Here is a 26749-nt window from a genome sequence, read left to right as displayed (position 1 = left end):
CGATCAAACTGAGCTAGCGAGACGGTTGAGCCACCGATGGACGCAGGAAGACCTGCCGAATCGAATAATCTGCAACACGACCTCCTTTGACCAATTTCGCGACCTAAGGGTCTCTGACCTGACCTTGACCCGAGATCAACACCTCAAGTTGACCTCACCCGAACAAAAAGCATACCATTCGATGCGCGTAAGCAAGGCGAGCACGTTGATGCTAAAATCGCGCTCTGCGACTGTTTTTTAAGAAGTTACAAGGGCGGATCCAGGGGGGCCAACGGGGCCATGACCCCCCCAAGACGGTCAAAGGGGGGGGCATACTATGTTTTGCACCCCCCCCCCCAAGACATAAGTCAAGAAAAAAAAATAAACATCAAACTTCCTATGCTGAAAAACTGAAATATTGCTTTGATGATGCAGTGACCTTACCTTGGGGGAAACGTGAAAAACTCTGCCAACCAGAGTTTGGCAGCCTGATCCGCGCGCAATGAAGCGTTTCATTCGAAACAAAATACGAATCATGGGCAGATCATGGTACGATTAGATGTATCTGTTGCGGGCCAAGTGCGAAGGCTAGTCCATTCGCGAATGGCCTAGTACAAGTGCGATAACGCACTTGGACTAGGCCGTTTGCGAATGGACTAGTCCATGTGCGTTATTGCAGTTGGCCTAGGCCGTTTGCGAATGGACGGGCGTTTATGCTCCCAGTCCAAATGCGAAGTCAGGCCAAGTGCGAAATATCCAGCAAAATGACGTCAACTTGGCAAGTCAACTTGGCATGTGCAAAGTCTCGTGTGAAATGATGCGTGCAAAGTATTGGTAACTCAACCGGAAAATAACTTTTCTGTGAACGAGGCAACCTTCATGGCAATAATTCTGTTGAGGCTGCATCTGCAGCTCAAATGTTGAAAATGTCAGCATCCCAAATGCATTTTGATCGTGCTTACAAAAAAAGCGGCGCAACGTAGCGACAAGCGGTAAACGACGTTGGATAGGTCGAGATGTTATCTAGAGGAAATACACAGGTCACTTTTGTCTCAGGTAAAAAACGAGGTCACCAGAGGTCACCGAAAGTAAAATGTTACGGTTTTCACAACGGAAATTTCGCAGTAGTTCTTCTGCAATAACTTTTGATCCAGAAAAGATAGAGGAACAATTCTAATGCCATCTTCTTAGCTCGTCAAGGCGCATTTAATGATATATAATATGACCTCGAAAGGTCAAGTTGAAAAATTGACCTCCGGTCAAGTTCATGACCTGACCAAAATGGGTCATGTTGCCTATCATTCGATCTTTATTGACGAGACAAACACGAACGATCTGCAACATGACCTATTTCGGTCAGGTCATGACCTTGACCCAAAGTCAAATTTTTAACTTGACCTTTCCAGGTCATATTATACACCATTCGATGCGCCTTGACGAGCTAAGAACGATAGCGTTTGAATCGATCCTCTATCTTCTCTGGATCAAAAGTTATTCAAGAAAAACTATCAGAAGTAAAAACGAACATTTTTTCTTCGGTGACCTCTGGTGACCTAGTTTTTGACCTGACCGAAAATGACACAAGTACTTTCTTACTAGTTTGTACCGCTCTTTCGAATGCCGCCTACCGCTTGTCGCTACGACGCTCAGGAGTCGAGTTAGACGGGGGGGGGGAGGCGTAAAACCGCGATAAACGTCGAACGAAGTCTCTATCTCTATTCAATCAAGAGTTATTGAAGAAAACCAGTTGGTGACCGCAGGTAACCTCGGATGACATGGAGATCACCTTCCAAAGGTCACAAGTGATATGTTTCGGCGGAATCACCAACAGGGACCTGCAATACCATGATCCTGAGGCGAGCATATTGAAGTCATAGGATGGCATTCTGAGTAAGTTGATGTTTCTCCCATTGACTTAGATATAATGGGGAGAGCGTGAAATTGACCTGACCTCAGGTCACGAATATAACAAATCAGAGATATACGTTTTGTACATACTTACCTGGTTTCCATGGACACTTTGAGTCATACCGGATTACGGAAGGATTAGGGTTGTAATTCCGACCCGTACGGCGTACTCACGGAACCCATGTTTTTAAGTGGATTAGGGTTCGAATGGCTCTGTTTTATCGGCTGAGAATAAAAAAGTATCGGAAATTACGGTAAGCAGGCTGTAATCGCACTAATCCTTTATTTCACTGATCGGATCAGTGAAATAAAGGATTAGTGCGATTACAGCCTGCTTTCCGTAATTTCCGATACTTTTTTATTCTCAGCCGATAAAACGGAGGCATTCGAACCCTAATCCACTTAAAAACATGGGTTCCGTGAGTACGAGTCGGAATTATAACCCTAATCCTCCCGTAATCCGCTAAGTCTCAAAGTGCCCATGGAAACCGGGTCAGTGTCACCCTTACTACATCCTGAAAGTTTCATATCGATTGCTCAACAGCTGTAGCTTTGGTGCAAGTGCAAACTTTTTCGGAGGTGTCGTCACTTAACCTGGCCTGGTGACCTGACCTTAGGTCATCTCGAGTCAGCATTTTCACACAACATGCGCAGAATATGGGAGAAAAGGTATACAAAATTTGGCTTTGCTGCGCGCCGCCGTTTTCTCGTGATCTGTGAAAAACCACAGGGGGTTGAAAGCAACCCCCCCCCCTGCAGTGCGCGTATTGTTAAAAGCAATGCAACACAACAGTTTTTCGAACACACCGCACCGCAGTCACCACACACAAGCCACACCGTCCCGGTACACCACACCAGAGCAGAATGAATCGAGCGCCACAAACTCGACCAAGGTCAGGTCGGGTCATCAGCGGGGAGCCCGGAGCACGGTACTAATGGTCTCCGCACACCACGCGACTCTCCGCTGTTCGAAGGTCACGGGGATGTTTGACCTCCCCAGATCCAGATCGGTGGCCGAAGCCTGGCCAGCGGCAACACGTTGCTATAATTTCCGCGTTGTGCAGGGTTCAGCGGAAAGTCGCATCCCGAATGGACCAGGTGTGTGGAGACCTTAACCCAGAGTTGCGCCAGCTCGCAGATCTGCTCCGGAGAACAAACTAAACATATAGACGCAGTGGCGTCGCCACGGATTTTCGACTAGGGGATCTGGTCGGACGGTCAGTCAAAGTAATCCCCACCAAATACTGAAAGCTCCTCGGATTTACACAATTTTATTTTGGGAATACACCAAAATCGTTTTTAAAATATTTTATATTATTCTTGATCGATTTTCGTGGCCAAAAGTGTGTGTGTGTGTGGGGGGGGGGGGCGTCGGACCGGCATATTTTCAAGAATGTGTGTGTGTGTGGGGGGGGGGGTCCGGACCCCTCCGACCCCCCCCCCCGTTGGCGACGCCCCTGCATCGACCAGCGGTCCCCCATTCATTCGGAATCGTACCCCAATCCGAGGATCCATGCTTCCGGCGGCTAAGTGCAACGCCACAAACCCGTCCGTTCGCAAACGGCCTAGGCCATTCGCGAATGGCCGGCCATTCGCGAATGGCCGGCCATTCGCAAACGGACTAGTCCGTTTGCAAACGGACCGCCATTCGCAAACGGCCTAGTCCATTCGCGAATGGACTAGTCCGTTCGCAAACGGACTAGCCTTCGCACTTGGCCCGTAACATATCCAATGCATGAGATTACGTCACTAGCTCATGACGCCTGAGCAGCCAGAGCTGTGGAATAGGATGATGTTATCGGTCAAAACACTCTTGTTTCGAAAGTTGCGCTCACAAGTGGTAAAAAATGAACGTCATTGGTTTATTTTAACCCTCGCTGGCACAGGATTGATGCAGCCCCCCCCCCTAAGGTTTTTCGCAAATAACTCGCGTAAAAAGCGGCCGATCACGACGAACCTTTCAGTACCTTCGGGTTGATCAATTTTACACCTACCCCTAAAATTTCATGACCCTGACCCAAATGACCTTTGAACTGTGACCTATCTTTCGAGACAATGTTTGGCCGTAATAGCGATTTGGCGTATGTCATCCCGCATTAGCCGCGCGTTTGCCGTCTTTTCGTGGTTTCAAACGTTCAAACATGTGATATGATGTTGGTCCCATACACTAGGGTGGGTGTCAAGGACAGGTCAGGTCACTGACCTTTGATGACCTCGGTTCACTTTTTCGAGTTTTACATGTTTCTGGGCTAGTTTTTGGAGCGGAATTCGAATTTAGCAACCATTTGAACATTTACGAAGTAGTTTTGGTGCCTTCGTAACATGTTACGTAGCTGTCAGAGGCAGCTGACTCACCGTGGTTAGTACGAAGTAACTGGACGGGCAGGCGAGCTAGTGATTGTGTTTTTCCTTTCTATTGTATACGGCCTCGACTGGCGGGTCCTTTGAGCCGCGCTTCGAGCATCTCTGCTGATATTTTTGTGCAGTGGACGGAGTCATTTCAGCAAACGCCGGAAATACGCGTTTATCGACGATAGCACGCTTACTTTCGGCGGATGCCAATGTGCAGTGGACGGCGACATTAAATTGACGCCGTCCACTGCACAAAAGCATTGGCAGAGGCGCTGAAAGTACGCGCTTAGTTATAGTTGTTTTTTTTCAAAAGGACGCTGGCTCAAAGTTCATTATCGAAGCTCGATCACGTGAGTTTTAGCAACTTCAGCGTCTGGCTAGGAATTTCTTGCCGAAAAAATGATCGATTTCAAATTGTGCTCGGTAAATACATGGAAATTGTGACTTCAAAAATAAGCATACTATGATGACGTCACTGGTGGCAGCTGGCACCCAATGTCCGTACGAAAGCATGCATTGCCTGCGAATTTTGGGAAAACTTCGTTTTTTGCTCTTACCGAGGCCCGAATCGAGTAAGCGATCCTTTCCATGATAGTTATGCATTGCATTCCAATGCAAGTCCCACAGCATGACGTCACCACTGTTTTCATGTCTAGTTCCAAAACGCAGGCATGGAATTTATCGGGAATAACTCACATGTTAAAATAAGGCGACGTTCGAGTTTCTCAGGTTCAGTTTTTGCCCGTTTTGCTCGCTAAAACACGTGCATGTTCGAAAAATCTAGGTACTTGGAGCCAGCGTCCTTTTGAAAAAAAAAACGAACTATAGTATCAAGTATTTTGTTAGTATAGGGTGCGCAAGCCACCTGAAGTCATAGAATGATAATTATGTAGGGAAAATATAAAACAAAATAATTCAGTAGGTAAACCATGCAACAGATTAACAAATAAAATCCTTCGAAAATAAGCACGCGACATTTTTTTGATACTCTTGGGTTACATACGAAGCAAATACCGCCGTCAGGAAAACAAATGTAAGCAAAACATCTCAGGTAGTACCTTTTCTTGTTATTGCTTCTATACTTTATATATCGAGAATGGACGTCGGCTTAAGTTTGGCCCAAGCCGAGCTATTAATGATTGAATATGACGAGGAGTGCCGTCCGAAACGTCGGCACAAGGGTTGGGTCGCTGATGTGAACCGCCGCCGCTGAGCTTAGGGTGAATTTTTCAACCTCGTTCAAGAGCTGCGTACCAGCGATCCTGAATGGCACCGCACCTACTTCCGGATGGCCCGCAACACTTTCACCTTTGAGCTTCTTCTAAGCAAGATCGGGTCAACTATCACTATAAAACACACCAACTTCAGAGCCCATCGACGCCGCGCAGCGCCTGGCCGTTACGCTTCGGTACCTGGCGTCAGGAATGGAGTTTTCGGCTCTGGCTCCCACGTACCGCCTGGGAGAGAAGACGGTCCGCCCCATAGTCTACGACACGTGTGCCGCGATCATCGCCGCCGTCGGTCCGGAGGTGTTGGCCTCCCCTACTCGCCGCACCTGGGAGAGGAGCGAGGCCACCTTCCGAGACCGGTGGAACTTCCCAAACTGTGTGGCAGCACTCGACGGAAAACATGTCGTCCTGCAGGCGCCAGCCAACACCGGAAGTGAGTACTACAACTATAAGCACACCTTCAGCACTGTTCTGGCCGCCGTGGACGGCGACTATCGATTCGTGTACGTGTCGGTCAAGGCCGTATAAGAGAGGTAGAATCATCCCGCATTTTCCAATGGACCGGTCGCTAAGCATTAGCGTGACGTCACTGGTGGAGACCGCGCGGCGCCCGGCTCCAAGCCGTACGTCGGGTACATTTGGCATTTTATCGTTGTTGTTACTGAACGAAACGACAACTAATGACTCTTAATAACTTTTTTACCCACCTAAAGCTGATTTCCTTGCCGATACATTGCCGACCCGAGCCCCAGGGTTGACAATCTTGGGATATGGGTCGGATGGGCGACCTCTCGACGGGAGAAGGAACGATTGCAATTGTTGTGTCCCGCACCGCCGATTGCATTCTCTGACTCTATCAGCGCCCGGAGGGGGGGGGGGCAGGGGGCACGTGCCCCCATCGGATCAGGGGGCCTCTCGGGCCCGAGGGGCCCTGCGACGCCAATTGGCGACTGAGTGTCCAAGCTGGCATTTTCGACTCAGAAGGGCCCCACAGAGCTCGAAAGAACACCTTATGTGCTCCGAATAGCCACACTTCTCTCCATTAGAGCCACACACCGGCTTTGTATTGTTCCTTGTCGGCATTTGAGGGCCCCTTGCCGGCCTCTCAGGGCCCATTGGCGACCTCTGAGAGCTACTTGCCGGCCTCTGAGGGCCCTTACCGGCCTATCAGGGACCAACAGCTGTAAGGGTTCCACACACGCCTGTGATGACCCCCTAAACCAATGGTTGAAGGCCCTACAACGGCGCCTGCGAGGGCCCTCACCGTTGGCTGTGAAAGCCCCAAACCGGTGCCCAGCTGAGGGCCCCACACTGCCACCTCTGATTTCAACCGGTACCCCTGAATGAAGTTCCAAAGGCCCAAACCAGTGCTTCTTAAGGCCATATATCGGCGGCTCTGAGGACTCAACGCCGGAGCCTCTGACGGCCTAAGACGGGACCTTCGCATCGGACGGCCACTCACCGGTGACTTTTGAGGGCCCCACACCGACGACTCTGAGGGTCCCCACCGGCGTCTGAGAGTACCTTGCTGGTCTCTGAGGACTCCACAGGGCTTCTGAAGACATCACAGACCTCTTGAGGGCCCTTTGTCGGTCTCTGAGAGCCCCTGTCGGCTTATAAAGGGTTCGAGCCAGCGGCTCTAAGGGTCCCACACCCGGCTGTGATGACCCCACACTGCAGTGTCTCTGAGGGCCCACAATGGCAACTGTGAGGACCCTCACCAGCGCCTCTGAGGGCCACCTACTAGCACCTCAGAGGGCCCACAGCGGTACATCTGAGGCCCCGCACCAATGCCTCCGAGGGTCTCACACCGGTACCTACCTGTGAGGGCTCACAGCAGTGCCTCCAAAGGCTTCATAACCGGCGGCCCTGAGGGCTGAGGGCACTACACCGGTGATTTTTGGGGGCCTACCGAAGGCACAACACAATCCCTTAGTCTCGCTGAGTTTCTATCCCAATCCCATACCGGCTTCTATCCCAATTCCGGCTCAACTAATTAATTAGCAGCCCCCCCCCATGGGTCAGCGGCGCCGCGCCGGTGTCGGTGCCGGGGGCCAGCGCCATCGGGGCGGCAGTCGGCCACGCGCAGTGCGCACTCAATGGTTAAAGGAAATAGTTCACTTTTTAACATGGGTTTTGAACTGGAATAGCAGTTCCGTAGCCTGGGCTGAGACGAGCATAAATCAGGAGCTTTTACAGCCCAACGATCACCCTAGGCAAAGATATTCTATTTCTCGTCCCGAAAAAGGTGTCTTGCGTTGAGGATGTGTGCCTTGCATATATTTCCATCCAGTATGAAAAGAGCATGGGTACCGAAAATTCTTCAGAAACTAGAGAAATTATCTACGAGAACTCTAGAGAAATTCTCGTACTGATCAATAAGGACATTCAGCAGCAGCAGATCGCCCAAATACCGGTGGCCGCGATAATTTCTCTAGTTTCTGAAGAATTTTCGGGACCCATGCTCTTTTCATACTGGATCGCGTGTGCCTTACAGAAACTGAAAAGTTCTTCCTATATCAAAATATAGAAAATAATCTTTTGTTATAAATAGGTTTTATTTTCTTTGCTGATCATTTTGAACATAAAAAATCATAAATCCATTGCAAAAAAAAATAATTTCGTGAAAGTGAACTATTTCCTTTAACGCTAAGCACCGGCGGCTAGCGTACGCCCGTCGTGTTATCGGCCGTGAGCCGTTCCAAAACTGGCAGTAACTGGTCGATATAGGCATTAAGCAGATGAGGAGATGAAGGTGGATTGATGACCGGCAAGGTTTTGTGCTTTACGAGGGCGAAGGGTCGAAGTCGGATGCTGCCGTGAGCGGATTTTATCAGATGCCGGTTCACTATGACCTTTATCCGGGTCCTGGTCCGCTGACGCACTCTTGGAGAGCCGAATCACAGCAAAACTCCATCCGCGACTGCACCTATAGTCTTACATTCAGAAAAGGCTTACGCTTTTCTGAAAACGTCTGCGTTTGACCTTCTACGGGCTAGGCCGGCCGGTCGGCCGGCCCCGATTGGCGATCCACCAGTGACGTCACCGGTAGTGTTAAGCTGATTGGCGAATAATACATGGGGAAAACCGGGACGACATCCCCCTGGTGTCGGTGGGAAGAGCCGGCAGGGAATCGGACGGCGGCGTATTCCGCCGCAGCGACCTGACCGCCGCCCTCCGAGACGACTCTCTGCAGCTGCCGCCGCCCTAAGCCCTGCCTGGGACCAACGCTATCATGCCGCACGTCGTCATCGCCGACGAGGCGTTCCCGCTCACCACCGCTATCATGCGGCCGTACGACGTTAGACGTATCCCGGGCGTACAGAGGCAATGCTTGAAGTCCGAGCCACGGTATTGAAGTACCGCCTCTCGCGGGCTCGTCGCATCGTGGAAAACACTTTCGGCATTCTCGCACAAACCTGGCGGATGTATCGTCGGCCAATGAACGTAAACGTCCAGCACGTCTGCAAGATCGTGCACGCCACGTGCATTTTGCACAACTTCCTCCACGCGGACGAAGTCGTCGCACTGCAGGGAAGGCTTGAACTCGACCAGCAAGATCGAGCCACCTGCATATAGGCCCAAGGCCCTATATACGACTTACGAGAGGGTCGTCCGGCGATTCTACCTGATCGTGACGTCATCTGGGAGCAAGTCTTACGTCCCGTTTGAGTCCCATGTAAATGGGCGATTTTTGAAGCACTGTAGAACTAACTGCTAAAAAAGTAGCACAAAACTAGGTGCATCATCTGAAAGACGAGACATTTTTCTTCGAATTATCTGAGATCAGTTTTTCACTAAACCCATTAAGTTTTTCCGAAAATGTGTAAAAAAGCCCCCATGCCTCCGCAGTCTCCCTTCCGCCGGCCGCAGCCCCGCCGCGGTAGCGTAGTGGTTAGGATGCCTGCACCGTGATCCAAAGATCGTGCGTTCGAATCTAGGCGCGGGACGGAAGGCTTGTGTGAGTCAAAATGGCGGCGTAAGCCCAGCACCAGCCAACCAACCACATACACATACACAGTGCCCAATTCAACAGTCACACATAACGCAGACAGATATGGCCCTCGGCTCACAGCCCAGCCTCCATTTACCGCTGAACGAACGGCATCTAAAAGGTTCTCGAGATGATGTGCATTCTGAGCTGAAGACAGAAAGAGAAAAAAACGTCAGCATTGATGCGTCTTCCTCCTATAGAAATTAAGAAATTTGGCGGTGACATTACTCAGTTTGCACAATTTATTCACAGTTTTGAGATGAAGATGGCGTCTAAGCTAGAAGACGACAGTGAAAAGCTGCATTATCTGGGAACAGAATTTAGTTGGTGCAAGCAAACCGCTCACTATCGTTGCCAGTTGTATGTACAGGGTGTCCAAAAATTAATGTCCACCCTTCCACAACCTTTGTTTTGCCTTCTACTGCGCAATATCAATATAATTTCACCGGTACTGGCTCCCAGACCATATACGCTACATTCTAGCCACGAATTTACGCCTGGGAACAAGCTAGGTCGCGGCAGGAAGACTTCCGCCAGCCGGGTATAGCGCAGATCGTCATCGCGAAGTGCGGAGCTAAAGACGGGATTATCGACAAGGAAACAGGCAAGGAGGCTGATTGCCAACAGTCATCCATTCTTCAAATTGATAATCCATCGATACCGGAGGATGTCTCTAAAGCTGAAGCCCAACAAGCCACGTTTCCAGCCGAAAACTTCTGCTGAACATGTCCAGGGCCATCTTTCAACATACGGTCTCGCTTTCAACAAGTCGGCGCCCCGGCTCATCGAGATAGAACGACGAAGGACTGGTACAAATCGAACTACCCAGCATTCTGGAAGAAGGACAAATGGCCGGTGAATAGCCCCACCTGTCGCCGATAGAAAATCTTTGGGCGACCGTCCTGTGTAAGAGGTGAGCAAAACGGCGCCAGGATAACCTGAACGCACGCTGACCAGGAACGTTCGATCTATTTATATACACTGTGGTTCGATCTATCTGGTCCAAGATCAGTCCACAGAAGCTAGACATGTTGATGTCTGATGTCCCGGACCGTATGCTTGCCTGCATCAGGGAGAAGGTGGGATGCATATGTAAGAAAAGCGCGCCTCTCATGTTTGTTATTTTCATGAAATTGTCGATGGAAAGGTGTGACATTATTTTTGGGACACCCTGTATATTGAGGACGGCTATGAGCAGGCAATGCAAATCCTACGCGAACGTTATGGTCAGCCGAGCACTATTGCAGCGGCGTTCATGGATAAAATTCATGACGAAGAACGAATGGACTTTGGAAATGGTGAAGATTTGGACAAATTTGCGCTTCTTCTGATGAGCTGTAAAAATGCATTGGGAAATGCATCCCATTTAATTAGTGATCCGCGATCGCTACGGAATATTACAGAAAAACTCCCTAGCCTACTTCGAAATAGATGGCGCAGGCGCGTCGATGATCTCGTAGAAACTCATGGGCGCTCCGCAGTTTTTGAAGACCTAGTCGAATTTGTCATGAAGAGGCGAGAGTCGCTACAAACGCATCTTTTGAGCATCACATGTACGATGGCAGTCGAGGAAACGGTAAGAAGCATATTAATGGATCATTTTCTATGGTACAAAATCAGGAGTCACTAGCAGTGGCGCAGCCAGGATTTCGTTTCGGGGGGGTCATCGCCTCCAAAGCGGGCCCCCTAGTGTACGGGCCCCCCACCCATTTTTCAGAATCTCTCCATATTTCATACGCATTCTGCTGAGCGGGCCCCCTTTACCTGCACGATAACCCTGAGCGAGTTTGAATCAGAAAATTTGGATAGAACAATAGCTCGGTAGTTAATCACCCGGTGTTCAATTTTTACGCAAATTGACCACCACAGAAATATGTTACTATGACGTATGTATTCGTATCTTTCGAGGCCGAAATGTGCCCTTTCCGCAATATGTATAGCATATAATGCAATCAGAACTGTTGCCTGCTTCTGTCGGACAAAGCATTGTGCCTTTATTCTTCTTCATTACGTGAATTCGCTCACAAGAAGCAAGAAGCAAGAAGAACTCACCTCGCCGGCACATGGGGAGGGGTTGATGCAACCCCCCTAAGGTTTTTTTTTTCGCGAATAACTCGCGTTAAAAGCGGCTGATCGCGACGTAACTTTCAGTACCCTCGCGTTCATCAATTTTACACCTACCCTAGAAATTTAATGACCCTTACCCAAATGAACTTTGAGCTGTGACCTACTTTCCGAGACCATGTTTGGCCAGAATCGCGGTTCGGCATATGCCGGCTCGCATTAGCCGCGCGTTTGCAGTCCTTTCGTGGATTCCAGCGTTCAAACATGTGATTTGATGATGCTCCCATGCATAAGGGTGGATGTCAACGTCACCTGAAGGTCAGGTCAGGTCACTGACCTATGATGACCTCGGTACACTTTTTTTCAAGTTATGCATGTTTCTAGGCTAGCTTTTTTGGACCTGAATTCCAATTTAACAACCATTTGATCATTTACGAAGTAGTTCTGGTGCCTTCGTAACATGTTACAAAGCTGTCAGAGGCGGTTGACACGTAGGTAGGTACTACGAATACCCGGCGGGACCACTACTGGTTGACCTGACCTGACCTGACCCGACCTGGCCTAACTGCATAAAGACATCATCTGTGATCAAAACTGACATAATATTCGTGATCAGCACCCCGACAAAAAACCTATAGCAGCCACATTTTACGACGTTCTAACAGGTCCCGATTTTCCCGACATTTGGGTCATTGACCTGACCTGGAAGGTCAACCAGTGACCTAGGACCTTGGAATTGGGTATTATCGGCTTCCTCTCGTCACGGGCAACACGCTCGTTTTTTTTCCGCGAAGCTCTAGCTCGATCATACGCCAAACGCGAGGAAGGGGGTCGTACCCTCCCTCCCTTGTGCCGTCGAAGGACGCAAAATGGCCTGAGCCGGCGAGGGTTAACGTGCTCACATGGGTCATGTATTGCCTTGGGCCAGGTTTGAATTGTGGTGTGGTGATGTGGTGACGTAGATTCTGTCTGTCACCGTGGTCCCGGCATGGTGTTACTTATCCCGGGGTAGGTACAGGCCAGACCGTTGCACCTACGTTAGTGCGCTGAACTTTGCGCAACTTATAGAACAACTGATGGGGAACGTGCCTGTGAGGGGTCTCAGCTTGATCGGGCTGGTGGTGAGCACATGGCGCGTGCTCAATAAGTGCAAACTCGCGTAATAGACTTTACAGGCTTGCAAAATTGGGCGAAAATGGCTAAATTTGACCGACACGGGTCCGGTCCCCGTGCAGTATCTCGGTAACCGTGGGTCCGATCGGCATGGGGAACAATGAGGATCGAACGGGCTATCGAATGGTGAGCGGTGCAGGGATGGCACGCGCCACGTGCACCCGTGAGGGCACTTATGCTTGAAAAATTGACGTTTCGGACGGATTTTGGACTTAATGCTATTTTCGGGTGACTGTCAGACGGAGCGGGTTTATTAACCCGCTTTGATTAAACCCGCATTGATTAAAACACCGCATTGATTAAAAACAATGTGGAACAAATCGCTGGAGAAAATGGTTTTTGTTCATGACTTACTTAATTACACGGCATTTGCTGCATAACCTGATACGGTTGACAATTAAAAATGGCATCGTTGGAAAGAGCATTCATTTTTGTCCAAGATCCAATCATCGCTTTTGCAAGACGAGCAACAGTATTCTTAAAAAGATAAATTTTCAAACCTCTACATGGCAATTCATCTATGGCTCTCATTTTTCAATGACCTACGTCAACCTATGCTATAAAATACACTTGACAAGTTCTGTAGTAGACGTATGGTTATCAGACACGAGCACCTCGATGCGATGGATGTTTTTTTCCAAACCAAAATGCTTAGCCGTCAAAAGACAACCGACCGAAATGTATACATGACCCACGGACACAAGACCAACCAAACGCCCACCGATCGAAAATATGCCTTATTCGCGTTGCGGAGCAAACGGGTCACCCTAGCGGGCCCCATCCACCCGGAGGGCCCGGGCCCCATCCACAGGGGGCTGGTTCCCGTCCACACGAGGGCCCGGGCTCCGTTCACCCGGGGCTCCGGGCCCCGTCCACCCGGGGCTCCGGGGCCCGTCCATCAGAGGGCCCGGGCCCCGTCCACCCGAGGACCCGGGCTCCGTCCACCCGGGGCTCCGTGGCCCGTCCACCAGGGGCCCGGGGCCCGTTCTCCCAGGGACCCGGGCCCCGTTCTCCCGGGGGTCCGGGCCCCGTCCACCCGGGCCCCGACCCCATCCACCAGGGGCCCGGGCCCCGTCCACCCGAGGGTCCGGGCCCCGTTCTCCCGGGGCCCGGGTCCAATCCACCCGGGGCCCGGGCCCCGTTCTCCCGGGGGTCCGGGCCCCGTCCACCCGGGCCCCGACCCCATCCACCTGGGGCCCGGGCCCCGTCCACCCGAGGGTCCGGGCCCCGTTCTCCCGGGGCCCGGGTCCAATCCACCCGGGGCCCGGGCCACGTCCACCCAGGGCCGGACCCCATCCACCCGGGGCCCGGGCCCCGTTCTCCCGGGGACCCGGTCCCATCCACCCGGGGGCCCGGGCCCCATTCACCCGAGGGCCCGGGCCCTATCCCCACGGGGGCCCGGGCCACGTCCACCTGGGCTCCGAGTCCGGGCCCCGTTCTCCCGGGGGCCCGGGCCCCGTCCACCCGGGGCCCGTACTCCCGGGGCCCGAACCCATCCACCGGGGGCCCGGGCCCCGTCCACCCGGGGGTCCGGGCCCCATCCACCCGCAGTCTGGGCCCCGTCCACCCGGGGCCCGGGCCCGTTCTCCCGAGGGCCTGGGCCCCATCCACCGGGGGGTCCGGGCCCCGTCCACCCGGGGCTCGGGGCCCGTTCTCCCGGGGGCCCGGGCTCCGTCCACCCGGGGCTCCGGGGCCCGTTCTCCCGGGGGCCCGGACCCATCCACCGGGGCCCTCAGGCCTACCCCTCACCCGTGATGTCCCAGTACCTAGGCACTTTACTTTTCGAAGCGGACCCGTCCGATTATGTAGATTAGGATCTCTCTCTCTCTCTCTCTCTCTCTCTCTCTCTCTCTCTCTCTCTCTCTCTCTCTCTCTCTCTCTCTCTCTCTCCCTCTCTTTCTCGAGCGGGCCCCTGACAGAAATTTCGGGGGGGTCAGCTGACCCTCTGACCCCCCCCTGGCTGCGCCACTGGTCACTAGTGACAGCGACACAAGCGCATGATTATTCGACACGTTTGTTTTGCGGGGACAACTCGCATTACCTCCCCGAGTGTGCTAAGCTGAAGGAGTTGTCGGCAGAAGAAAAGAAGTCATTTGTTATTAGAAATTCATTTTGCTTTGGGTGCCTTCGCAGTGGTCACAGCCCACAGGCGAAGTTTGTGCCGCCAGAGACCGGCAAGATTAGTGGTGTCATTTTCCAAAAAATGCGTGACCGATACCGACCGAAACCGAAAAGTGCGAAAAATTTCCGACCAAATACCGAACGATAACACCCCAAGCCAAAATTTGAACGAAATTTGACCGGAATTCTATTTGCTATTTTTCTACCCCAAAATTAAACTGATGGAAAATAATGGGAAATGGTATTTCAGTCCAAGTTCAGTCAATTCTTAGCCACTGCAAAATACATTTTGTGGTAGACGTTACATTGCTAAGGGTAGTGGTTACACATGGACCTCAGCATTTCACAGATTTGGTTAATTAGAATTGTCAAGAATCTACTGTGGTCTATGTAAGGAAGAATACTCATTCATGTTGCAAAAGCACGATCAATTAGTCAAATGGTTGGTATAATAGGTATGTTCATGACAGCATTCCCTAGGAGAAAAGGCAGAATCAAAACCCCACAAAACACATCAACACTGCTTGGAAACTGGCCTTGAGTCTTGAGATGTGGTCTGAGATACTCTACAAAGAATTTGACACTGAAAATCCAGCTGAAAAGGCAGGTATTAGGTAGCCCTGAGCCTAAATTTCGTCCCAAAAATGAACTGAAAATATATTTAACTGGCATTTTGTCTTTTCTTTACAAGAAAACACAATATGCAGACAAAATGAATACAAAGAGGCGTAAAATAATAGAAGAACCAAGAATTGACTTTTAGGATCCTCTCTTCCCTAACGAAAGGATGCAAGATGACGTAATATTTATTTATATGCCCTTTTGGTTGAATTATTGAAGGGAAATTAATTTCCTTGTTGTGAATTACACTTACAATATTGATTTCATTAGGATTCAATATCGTGTTGGATCATTTACATCAATAAAATAATTCACGAGGCAGCATGTAGCAATCCAAAACTTTTTTTGTAGCAACTTAATCAGCTGGTTTAAAAAAATAGCCTCTTTTATGGCGCATCTATTTCGAAATCCTTGATAACCCATGTGTTTGGAGATGATGTGGAAGATTCCAGAAAGCGGATATGGCCGAATCTGTAGTTTTTATCAAGATTCCTATGTTTTTATGTGGTGGTCATCTAGATTTCAAACATTTGGTTGGTACCTGCAATATTTAAGGAGAATGTGGAATAGAAGAACACCTGTGAAATGTGAATGTGATCACTGCTAAGTGCTAAGTGCTAACTGTCCAGTCTTCAGAAACACATTTCATTAATTCAAGTTCTTTTTCTCCTTGCCTTTTTAGATGACTAATGATTTTTGTAGGCAGTATCTCTTTGATTACAGGTGATATTTTAACAGACTGGAATTGAGTTTCAAAATTGTGTGTACTTGTGGGGCCAACGGAGTCAAAATTAGCCTGCTTGTAGTTTTGGTTGGACAATGGGTGGCTGCTGCCTGCTGAGTGGGATGGCTACTGAGGTTGCCAAAATGTGGCATCTCTTGTAGCCTTTGGGGGAAATTTTGCAACTCTTTACCATTAACATCCCAATAAATTTCATTTTAACTAGGCAAAAATGGAATACTTTCTCTTTTTGAAAATGGTTTCACTGGGAGGGTGACCGAAAGTGTCCGATTTTTGGGGGGCCTGACCTACCGATTACCGAATCGGTCAGCATATCTTTTCGGTAACCGATTGACATCACTAGGCAAGATGTCGTGCGTGCAATCGAAGTCATCCAACTGCATTACATGAACATGGTGGACCAGTGAATCAGCGAGGCGGGTCACTTCAATATCAACCGAGGACACAAGGCGAAGCTGATGGGGCCTAGGTTACTTCGTGTCGCATTTCAGCGGAAGGTACGAAGTGTGCCATTTTACCCATTGTGGCTGTAAAGGTTAAGAGTGAATCAGGCCACTGCACGACGTTCGCCTTTCTTGATAGCGGGTCGACGCACTCATTCATATCCACGTCACTAATGCACAAGCTTAATTTGAAACACTTGCCCGGTCGTCATCTAACACTGACGAGTGACGACAGTGGATCGGGCCGTTTCCGTACCGACTCAAGTAGTGGCTGGCCTGTCTATTACCGATTTGGAGGGCGAAAATTATGTCATTACCAGCACTTTAGGGCTAACAAAACTAACAGTTGAAGCAGGCCAGTTCTCCAAGGTAGAAGATTAGGGGGAGTGGGCTCATTGATTCGCCAGTATAAATTTAGAGCTAAAATGTGTTTGGTGTTTGATTCGTATCGAACGCAACGCCATTTAGATCCTGTATGGGCAATAACCACAGGGGAGCACTGCCGCTTCAACCCTATTGGCCGTAGTGTCTAACGGTGGCGGCCATATTGCGCAGACCAGGAAACGGCTGCCGCCTGTGTTGAGGAATAGGGAATTCGGGACCTCGATTTACGTTTGCGGCCGCCGTATCCGTTACGTTCATGTTACGTAGATACGGAACCCGGCACCCTACGCAGAATTGAGTGGGGAACACGATCGTATCTTCAGAATTCCTCAAATTTACTCGCCGGACCTACATTTGCCCCGGCCGAGGGGGTTGATTGAACCCACCTCGCTGATGCGCCGCTAATTAAACTAGAATTAAGCGGTAAAGTGGTCGTTTGCGGCAAAGTATAATGCAGAGTGACTGGTAGGAACCCGCTGTAAGGGTTTCAGGTCAACCAGTGGCCTCTGAGGTCAGGTCAAGTGATCTAAGGCACGGGTTCGGTTTTTGGTAAATAACTTCGCCAAAAATGGCCGTAGAGCCGCGATTTTGGCATCATCGTGTTCAGCTAGCTCAGGCGCATCGAGTGATATACTTTTTGTTCCGGTCAGGTCAACTTAGGGTGTTGACCTCAGGTCAAGGTCAGGTCAGCACCCCCAGGTCACGAAGTTGGTCGAAAGAGGTCATGTCGCATATCATTCGATTCGGCAGGTCTTCCTGAGTCCATTGGTGGCCTTTCTGACTCGCTAGCTCAATTTGATCGGGAGTTATTGAAGGAAAATTGTGACCCTTGTGACGTCACAAATGACGTCACGCAAGGACAACAATGCAAATATGAAGCATAGAATCTTGCAAAGACTGCATGAAATCATGATTCTATATGCTTGAGATAGTTTCAGATCATTCTCGGCGCCAAAATAGCAATTTTCATATTTCCCCATTGATTTATAAGGGTTTAACGTATTAGTTCCTTGTATCTAAGGATTTTTTAGGATTTCATCTTGTTCTCCACTCAATTCTGCGTAAGATGCCGGGTTCCGTGTCCACATAGCTTGAACGTAACGGATGCAACGACCGCAAACGTAAATCGAGGTCCCGAATTCCCTATTCCCCAACACAGGCGGCGACCGCTTCCTGGTCTGCGCAACATGGCGGCACCGTTGGACACCATCTGGCGGCCGATGCGCATTCCACATTATAGAGTTCAGTGGCAATAACACTACAGGTACCCAAAATTGCCGCGCTTGCGGCGCACAGTTTTTAGCGTAGCGAAAAAAAGTGGGGGCGTTTAAGGTCCCCAACAACTCGTAGGTTAAATACGACTGGCATTAGAAATTGTTTTTATATATTTACGTCAGCAGACACTCCACTACACGGTGGCTATTACGTGTCAATTGTCAGTGAATAAAACGGTTTGGGGAAGTCAAATGGGACACGGCACACAACAATCATCCGCTGAAACAACAGCACACACAACACCAACACACGCACAATCACTCCAAATAAAAGAAACGTTTCGCTGCCGGTTTAAAAGCTGCTGGCTCGAGCCGTGTCACTTCACTAGGCATAGAGTTTAAAAGCGAGGCTGCTCGGTATGCAAACCCTCGCCGCCCGACCACTGTTCTTGTAGCTGGCGGGCGCAAGTCACGGTCTTGTCTAGTGGGGCGGTTACACTGCCGTGCGTCGGCGAAAGTCACAAACAGTGAGGCGAGCTCCTCGGGCTCGCCCAGGGCACGGATTCTATGCGCAATGATAGCGGTCTGCGCATCACACATCTGGCGCGGTGTGTGCAGGCCCAGGTCGTCCCGCGCGCGAGACACACGATCGTACTTTCGGAGACCGGCTGCTACTCTGGTGGCAAAGTTCACAACTTTCAGTAGCCTCTCGTTGTTAGCCGCGGAGCCGTTCCCGTACACAGATAGACAATATCTCACGCGCGAGACGACCAGGCCCTGCACGACCGCAAGAAGCGCCCGCCGCGGGAGGAGGCGCCTCAGGTGGCGGAGACCGATCAGGAGGCCGACACACTTACGTACCACGTCACTGACATGAGCATCCCACGTAAGGTGGCGGTCGAAAATGACACCAAGGTTTTTAACATATTGGCTCTCCCGAACGGTCCCGCCACCGACCCGCACGCTGACAGGGGGGAGATCTCTGGTATTCTGTCGGGTGCCAAGGAGGAGGATTTCCGTTTTGGACGTGTTGAGTTTAAGTCCGTGGGCATGGAACCACGATGCCAAGGAGGTGAGGGTAGACTCCATGCGTTGGATGAGGTAAGGAAGATTGCGCTTGGTATCGGAAATAAGGATTTGGGTATCGTCAGCGTACTGGGTCACATGAGCGTCCGGCGCGTGCAGACTGAGGTCGTTCGCAAAAATGGTGAATAACAGAGGACCGAGGGCTGATCCTTGGAAGACTCCCATGGTGTTAGGAAGGGGCTTCGAAACCACTCTGTCACCGGAAAGAGAAGAGATACAGACAGACTGAGTGTGACCGGTGAGGTAGGAGGAAAACCAGGTCGGGTGGATGCCATAGAGCTGGAGCTTGGAAGCTAGCAGTGAGTGAGGAATGACATCAAAACATTTACTAAGATCCAGAAGGCAGAGGAGGGAGATAAGGCCACGGTCCATGTTGGAAAAAGCGCGATTAGTTACAGAGAGCAGAGCGGTTTCGGTAGAGTGAAGAGGACGAAAACCGTGCTGGGATGAAGAGAGAAGGTGGTTGTTAGACATGTAGGCGGAAAGTTGTCGGTGCACTAAGCGCTCGACAACTTTGGCTATGGTGGGGACGATCGAAATAGGACGGTAGTTGGAGACCAGATCAGGATCACCGGACTTAAAGATAGGATGGACTAGGGAGTGCTTCCAAGCATCGGGATAGTCACACGTGGAAAGACAGGTATTGACAACATGGAGCAGGATGGGACCAATGGCTTCGAAAGAAAGGAGCAGGATGCGAATACAGACGCCGTCAGGTCCACACGCACCGGAACGCTTCATGGAGAACACCACCTCCCGCAGCTCCGCCAGTGTCACCTCGGCGACCCGAAAGCCACACGCACCAACACGCGGCAGGCGGCACGGAACGTCGGGCGGCACCCCGGAGCCAGCCAGGCTAGCCGCGACACGTGGGCCGACATCAACAAAAAAGGCGTTCATTTCATCAGGCGTGGCGGTGGGGAGGGTTGCTGTGTCACTCCGCTTACCGGCGACCAGCGGGCGGACGATGCGGTACAGAGAGCTGCTACCGTTATCGCGCAGTCTCGCCTCGATGTCCACCCGGCAGTCGCGCCGGATCGCCGCCCTCACCCTCCTGTCAAGTGCACGGAAGGCCGGCGATCTCCCCTCACGGCGCAACACACCCCTCCTCTCCGCCATCAGACACAGGGTCGCCGAGGTGACAGCCGGCGCACACGGGTTCCGGATACAGGTCAATCGGAGCGGAGCATGCTGGTCAAAGACATGAATCAAACGGCGACTGAGATAAGACCATTTCTCGGCGACAGACGGACAGCTAAAAACACCGGACCAATCAACAAGATACAAGTCATGTAACAAAGTGAGATGATCGATGTTCCTAAAAAGACGAGTGCTAACACGGCGAGGCTTACGGCGGCATCTAGGAACGTTAAAAAGAGCACGAACAAAGTAATGAGGGCTAAAAGCACATCTAAAAGCTCTCACACGCTGCACCACGTTACTCGAATTGCATATAACTACATCTAAAAGAGATCCTGATGAGTAGGTCGGTTGTGTAACGAACTGTTCTAAATTTAAAGATCGCAGCATCTCCAGAAGTCGGTCCTTTCCAACACAGGTGGTAGTGGTAGTGTCAGACAAGTCACAGTTCAGGTCACCCATGATAAAAATTGGTCCAGAGTGCTGCAGTAAAACTCTTTGAAACTGCACCTCTAGTTCGTCCAAGTCGGCCTGGACGGCCGCCACCGTACGGCGCGGGGGACGGTACACTGCGGCGATGGAGAACTGTCGGCCGGTCGCCGGCTTCACTCGCAGCCACAGCGACTCCAGCCGACAGGCCGCGCAGTCTGACGCAGGCTGGGGGATGACAGACGCCGTGTAGCTGTCCTTGACCAGAATGGCCACCCCACCGTAGCCCGCGTCACCCGGCCGGTCGGCTCTGTGTAGGGTGTAGGGTTTTATATCCGTTCAAAATAATCCCCTGTGCCTGTGCTTGTGAGATATGAATGTACAACGGTACAGTGCTGGTCTCGCTGCGTGGTAGCCGTACTCTTCTTTTTCGACAAAGCTGACAATACATCACACCCAATTAGGCTATGGTATCAGTCACTCGTTAACAACTAAAACATGCAAGGCTACACTACTTTAATTGGGCTCGTCATTGATCAAAACTTTATTTCAATTTGGCGGCGACTTTTCCTTGCCTCATCATTAGGAGGACAATTTGTCTTATGTTGGGCCTACGCGATAGTTTGGAAGATCGCGCGACTTGTGGTTATGATTTCCAAGTGACTGATAGCATAACCTTCGAGTAATTTCGATCTTGTCGGAAAGATAATCCATACCACGCGGGAAGAAGAGGACTGTACTGACGTTGACCTCGCGACCGCGGTTACCGTCGACAGCTTGGCCTGGGGCGGATGTCTGAACCGAACCCTCCATCTTGCATAGGACTTCGGTGACACGACCGAGGCTTGTCGGCTTGTTTAGCTCTTCAGATGTGAATTTTCTGAACGACTTTTTCCTGGCTGCTTCTTCCGCGGCGGACGCGCGCTGTTTCTTGAGCTTCCAGGTCTCGCGGTTTTGGTCGTTGGGTGATGGGCTTAGAGCTGCTCTCGCCTCCCGGCGCTCCGCCACCGCCGCAGCCAGCTCGGGGTCGGCAGCCCACGGTTTGGGGTCCGCTCTGGTTCCTCGGGGGATGTTACGTGCACTAGCGTTCATCATGGCCTCCGCCAGGTGCTGGGCCATCTGATTCGTGGTCCGGTCCGGCCGGGGGGGGGGGGGGGGGCTGCGAACTTCAATTCGCATTCGACCCTTCTTCGTCGTTCGGGTCGCATTTCGACCCGAACTTCAATTCAATTCGACCCTAGGCCACGGCCCACAGGTCGCGGCCTAGGGTCGTACCTCCTCCAAAAACGGAAAGCTCCTCGGTTTCGGCCCACTATTTTTGGGGTGTGGTGCAGCTGTTTTTATTTTTATATTTTTTTTTATTCAATTTCGTTTTATTTTTCGCCCTCAGGGGGGGGGGCATGGCCCCCGTAACCCCCTCCCCTGGCTACGTCCCTGAGACGCACCCCTTTCAGCATCAATTAATTCTAACCACCGAAGTCATTTTTCTACCTGCCACTTTTTCATCCTGATGACGATGCTGCCGTTATGTATTGAAACCGGTCTCAGACGCTGACCTGTGAAGTGTTGACATGGCATTTCTGCGACACTGCGCTGTTGGTCGACTGCGGCAGCGACCGGTGTGCCTTGGACGAGCGATGACCTTCACCCCTTTTCCAGCTGTCGCAGTCTCCCACAGAGAACAGGACGTGGCCGCTGGAGCTGACAACAATCTCCAATCTAATCACGACTCAGCTGCAAATCCACTTCTATGTGGCTGTAAGCCAGCGCTGCGGCCGGGGCCACGGGCGGCACCGGCCGCCTCGGGAGCCGGGGTGCAGAGTGGGCCGAGGACGGCCGCCGGCGGCGAGCCGCTCTGCTGGCGCGCTCGGAGGAGTGCCGGCGTCCCTCGCCGGCTCTCAGACACAGAGCCGGACTGGCAGGGATTATCCTGCACGGCCGGTCTCCAGGCCGGCTTACCAGGCCGGTCCGCGGCCCGCCGCGCGCTGAGCAATGACCAGAAATGGACACATGGGCCGTCAAGGTCACACCGAAGCGCCTGTACAGGGGCTACAGGCAAAGTGACATCACTGCCTGCGATTGCACATTTGCCATCTCTCTGGTCATGAGTAGTGAAGTTTCACAGTTGTAGATCGGCATCGATAGCAGTATTCAGGACTTAAAATTAGCATTGACAGCTAAAAAGGTAGGGTTCTCATGAATTTGATTTTTTTTTTAACTACTTGGCGGCCGAGAAACGTTTGGGTATCTGCAACTACCTACCTGAAGTAATGGGAATCCGCATGAGTTCAAGGACATTTGGAGCAAATGTTATATCAATGTGTCGCTGCTTCTCACTCACGCCACTACCCCTTGGCCCTTGCCTTCAAACGACACTCCTCAATCCTTGTGCTCGTCTCGTCTGAAAAAGTTGAATGAGCGCGTGTGTGCCTATTCGATGTGTGCGGATATACGAAATGTCAACATCTGCCAGTGCCGATGCACGCAGCCGACGCCGGACACCAGCTACTGTGCGGTGCTGGGCTCGCCCAGGGTATATTGAGTGAAGGGTAGGACGAACTTTGGTAGGAATTTCTAGTATAACTACTAGAAAACCTACTATATGTGGTCGGGACTAGCAAAAAGTTAGTTCAAACTAGAATATGGTAGCGCTTATGGTTGGCAGTCGTGACGCGCACGTGACATTCATTTCTTAAATTTCTTAAATAACAGGTTTTAGGGGCCGATTAGTGCGCAGATACATTCAATTAGCTATTCATAATTGATTACGCAAACATTCAAGATTCTACATCATTCAATTCTAGCCGAAATCACACGGCGCTCCCAGGATTCGAACTCATGACCCTCGGATCCGTAGCCCGATACGCTACCGACTGCGCTACCGAAAACCGCGCGCCGACGATCGGAGAGGCGGATCGCGGGTGCTGGCGTGCAGAGAAATCTTTACCCTGTACGCCGTAGAAGATCGGCTGGGTTTCGTGAAAAATGGTAGAGGAATTGTCGAAAGAAAATTCATCGATCTATCATTTGAGACTAAGAAGCATTGATTCCTTCAAAGGTTGACCGAGATATCGCTCGCCGAAAACAGGCCATTTAACATGTAAAGCCTATGGGCTGGTAGGAAATGTACGCCGTGGAGCAGCAGTGCTACCAACTAACTTCGGCGGGGGCCGGGGCTCGCCGGACCTGGTGGCCGGCGATGGTGTGCGGATGGGACCCGGCGACGCCGGACCTGGTGTGGCGAGGGCCGAGGCGCTCGCCGTGCTGGGCACCGGCACAGGCCACAGCGGCAGTTCACTCACCGACACAGGCCACAGCGGCAGTCCACTCACCGACACAGGCCACAGCGGCAGTCCACTCACCGACACAGGCCACAGCGGCAGTCCACTCACCGACACAAGCCACAGCGGCAGTCCGCTCACCGACACAGGCCACAGCGGCAGTCCACTCACCGACACAGGCCACAGCGGCAGTCCACTCACCGACACAGGCCACAGCGGCAGTCCACTCACCGACACAAGCCACAGCGGCAGTCCGCTCACCGACACAGGCCACAGCGGCAGTCCACTCACCGACACAGGCCACAGCGGCAGTCCACTCACCGACACAGGCCACAGCGGCAGTCCACTCACCGACACAGGCCACAGTGGCAGTCCACTCACCGACACAGGCTACAGCGGCAGTCCACTCACCGACACAGAACACAGCGACAGTCCACTCACCGACACAGGCCACAGCGGCAGTCCACTCACCGACACAGGCTACAGCGGCAGTCCACTCACCGACACAGGCCACAGCGGCAGTCCACTCACCGACACAGGCCACAGCGGCAGTCCACTCACCGACACAGGCCACAGCGGCAGTCCATTCTCCTTGGAAACGTCAGGCACCACGCTGGCACCCTCTGAGTGCTTCATGTCGATAGCATACCTGGCTTTGTGACTGTTTAACCCTCGCCCTGCTGGGGGGGGGGGGTGCTCTGCTGGGGGGGGGGTTGAACACCCCCTGTGGCTTTTTGCGAATATCTCAAAAAACGGCGGCGCTTGGCACACCTTAATGTTGTGAGAATTTCAGACCAAGGTCATTCAAGGTCAGATCACTAGGTCACTTGAAGTGATCTCACGTCATAAAAAGTTTCAATGTCTGTCATAGCTACACCGATTGACCGATCGCTTTGAAGCTTTCAGCGATTAGCAATAGCATGTACAAAATGTTTATCTCAGAATTTCGATATCGATGGCCTAAGGTCATGTCAATTTTGCGACCTCCCCATTATAAGTCAATGGGAGAAAACTTAAATGCGCCGCTTTTGGACGAAAGCCATTATAAATACTCCCAATCTCTGAATAACTTAGACTTTAGACACACTGAACATGAAAATGGTGTCCTTGACCCCTGTTTATGCCCCTGAGGCCTTTTTTTTAAATAAATTTCAGCTCGATTGTTTGAATTGACGGATTGACAGAGCCGGAGCCCACGCTAAGCAGAGCTTGTTGCGCAGACGCATCTGAAGGTCACGAATGGTATCGCAACAGTTTTTCGCAAATAACTTTTGATATAGGCATGCTAGAGCGATGAGAACGCCTTAGATGTGTTCAGGTTGAGGATACGGATCGACTAATATGCAACATGACTATTTTCGGCCAGGTCATGACCTTAACCTGAGGTCAAATTTTCAAGTTGACCTTTCAAGATTAAGTTATAGTTGATTCGATGCGTCTTGACGAGAGGAACACGATGCCAGTAAAAGTAACCTCGTGCAAGGCTTGGGCCAAAAGTTATTGCAGAAGCACTGTTTCCGAAAAAAATCGGTTATTTTGGCAGTTTTTGCCCCCTGCAGGCAAGACCGTTGACGTTAGGTCAAATCCATGGTGTGTCAAAAGTGGAAATAGCCGCCCAGCTTTAGTTCGCCAGCCTTGTCAATAGATGGCAGTACCACAATATGGGCAGCGGATAGTGCAATTGACGTCAAATTTTCGTTATCTGCTAAGAATTGAATGGTGGATCTTTTCATGCAAGAATCAAGTAAATCGGTCCACAACTTTTCTAGCAACAGAGATATGAAGTCAAACACCCTGCCAGACGGCGGCGCGGCGGCCGGCGGCGGCCGTCACGCGCCGCCTGGGAGACTGGCGGCGCTGAACAGTTCCGACTTGGCACTGCACTAAAACCTGTTAACTGCTTGGAATAGTTATTACAACAAATTTTTCATTCAAGTGAGGAATAACCAAGGGCAGGAAGTGTGTATGCTTGTGTGCGTACTGTGTAAGCCAAGAAACTGCATTAGCAGATACTCGCTAATATTAGATCCAGCCAAGTCCAAACGCATTCAAGGGGATGTGTTCCTGATGGGTCAACAATATTTATCGTTCGAGGGCGGATACAGTTTTAACAATACAAAAAATATTTTTGCACAGCTCTATTCCTTGAATAATTCTCTTCAACGCCTCATTCCTAGTTAAGCGAATTAGCCCACCCTGGTTGAATAAATAAGGCGATTTCGCCACAAGGTCGCGGAAAACCGACCGAAAACGGCCGCGCTCAACGTTAATTTGGGCATGCAGACTCTTAAAAACTCGCATTGGGCGGGTAGGGTTTCCAAGGTATTGGCTCCAAAACACCGTATTCGGCTCCCGAATACGTCCAAGTGACCCGCCTCGTTCCTAGTTAAGCTCTAATTAGATCAAGTGACTCATAAGGAGCGAAAAAGCGACAAAAAGCATGCATTCCCCTATGGCGGCGGGCTGCCGGGTTGCCAGACGGCGCACCGGCTATTTCCACTTTTGACACACCATGCTGAGGGAATTAACCAGAAAGGGCGTAAATAGGGCTATCGCATGTGCTTTTCCGCGGCGCTGTCGTTCTATTGG

At 51.2% G+C, this 26749-nt stretch overlaps 2 protein-coding genes across 2 annotated transcripts; both read left to right on the top strand.

Annotated features, from left to right (window-relative positions):
* Positions 1-5663: 5663 nt before the first annotated feature.
* On the top strand, positions 5664-5996 carry LOC122387975. The gene has a single exon (XM_043378695.1). The coding sequence runs from the start codon at positions 5664-5666 to the stop codon at positions 5994-5996; it is 333 nt and encodes a 110-aa protein (XP_043234630.1).
* Positions 5997-24089: 18093 nt separating this feature from the next.
* LOC122387968 (mucin-1-like) lies at positions 24090-24821 on the top strand. The gene has a single exon (XM_043378684.1). The coding sequence runs from the start codon at positions 24090-24092 to the stop codon at positions 24819-24821; it is 732 nt and encodes a 243-aa protein (XP_043234619.1).
* The last annotated feature ends 1928 nt before the right edge of the window (positions 24822-26749 follow it).

This window comes from Amphibalanus amphitrite, unplaced genomic scaffold (assembly GCF_019059575.1).
Source record: "Amphibalanus amphitrite isolate SeventyFive unplaced genomic scaffold, NRLGWU_Aamphi_draft 000017F_arrow, whole genome shotgun sequence".
Classification (NCBI taxonomy): domain Eukaryota; kingdom Metazoa; phylum Arthropoda; class Thecostraca; order Balanomorpha; family Balanidae; genus Amphibalanus; species Amphibalanus amphitrite.
The sequence above is the reverse complement of the archived record's forward strand: the minus strand, read 5'-3'. Positions and strand labels throughout refer to the sequence as shown.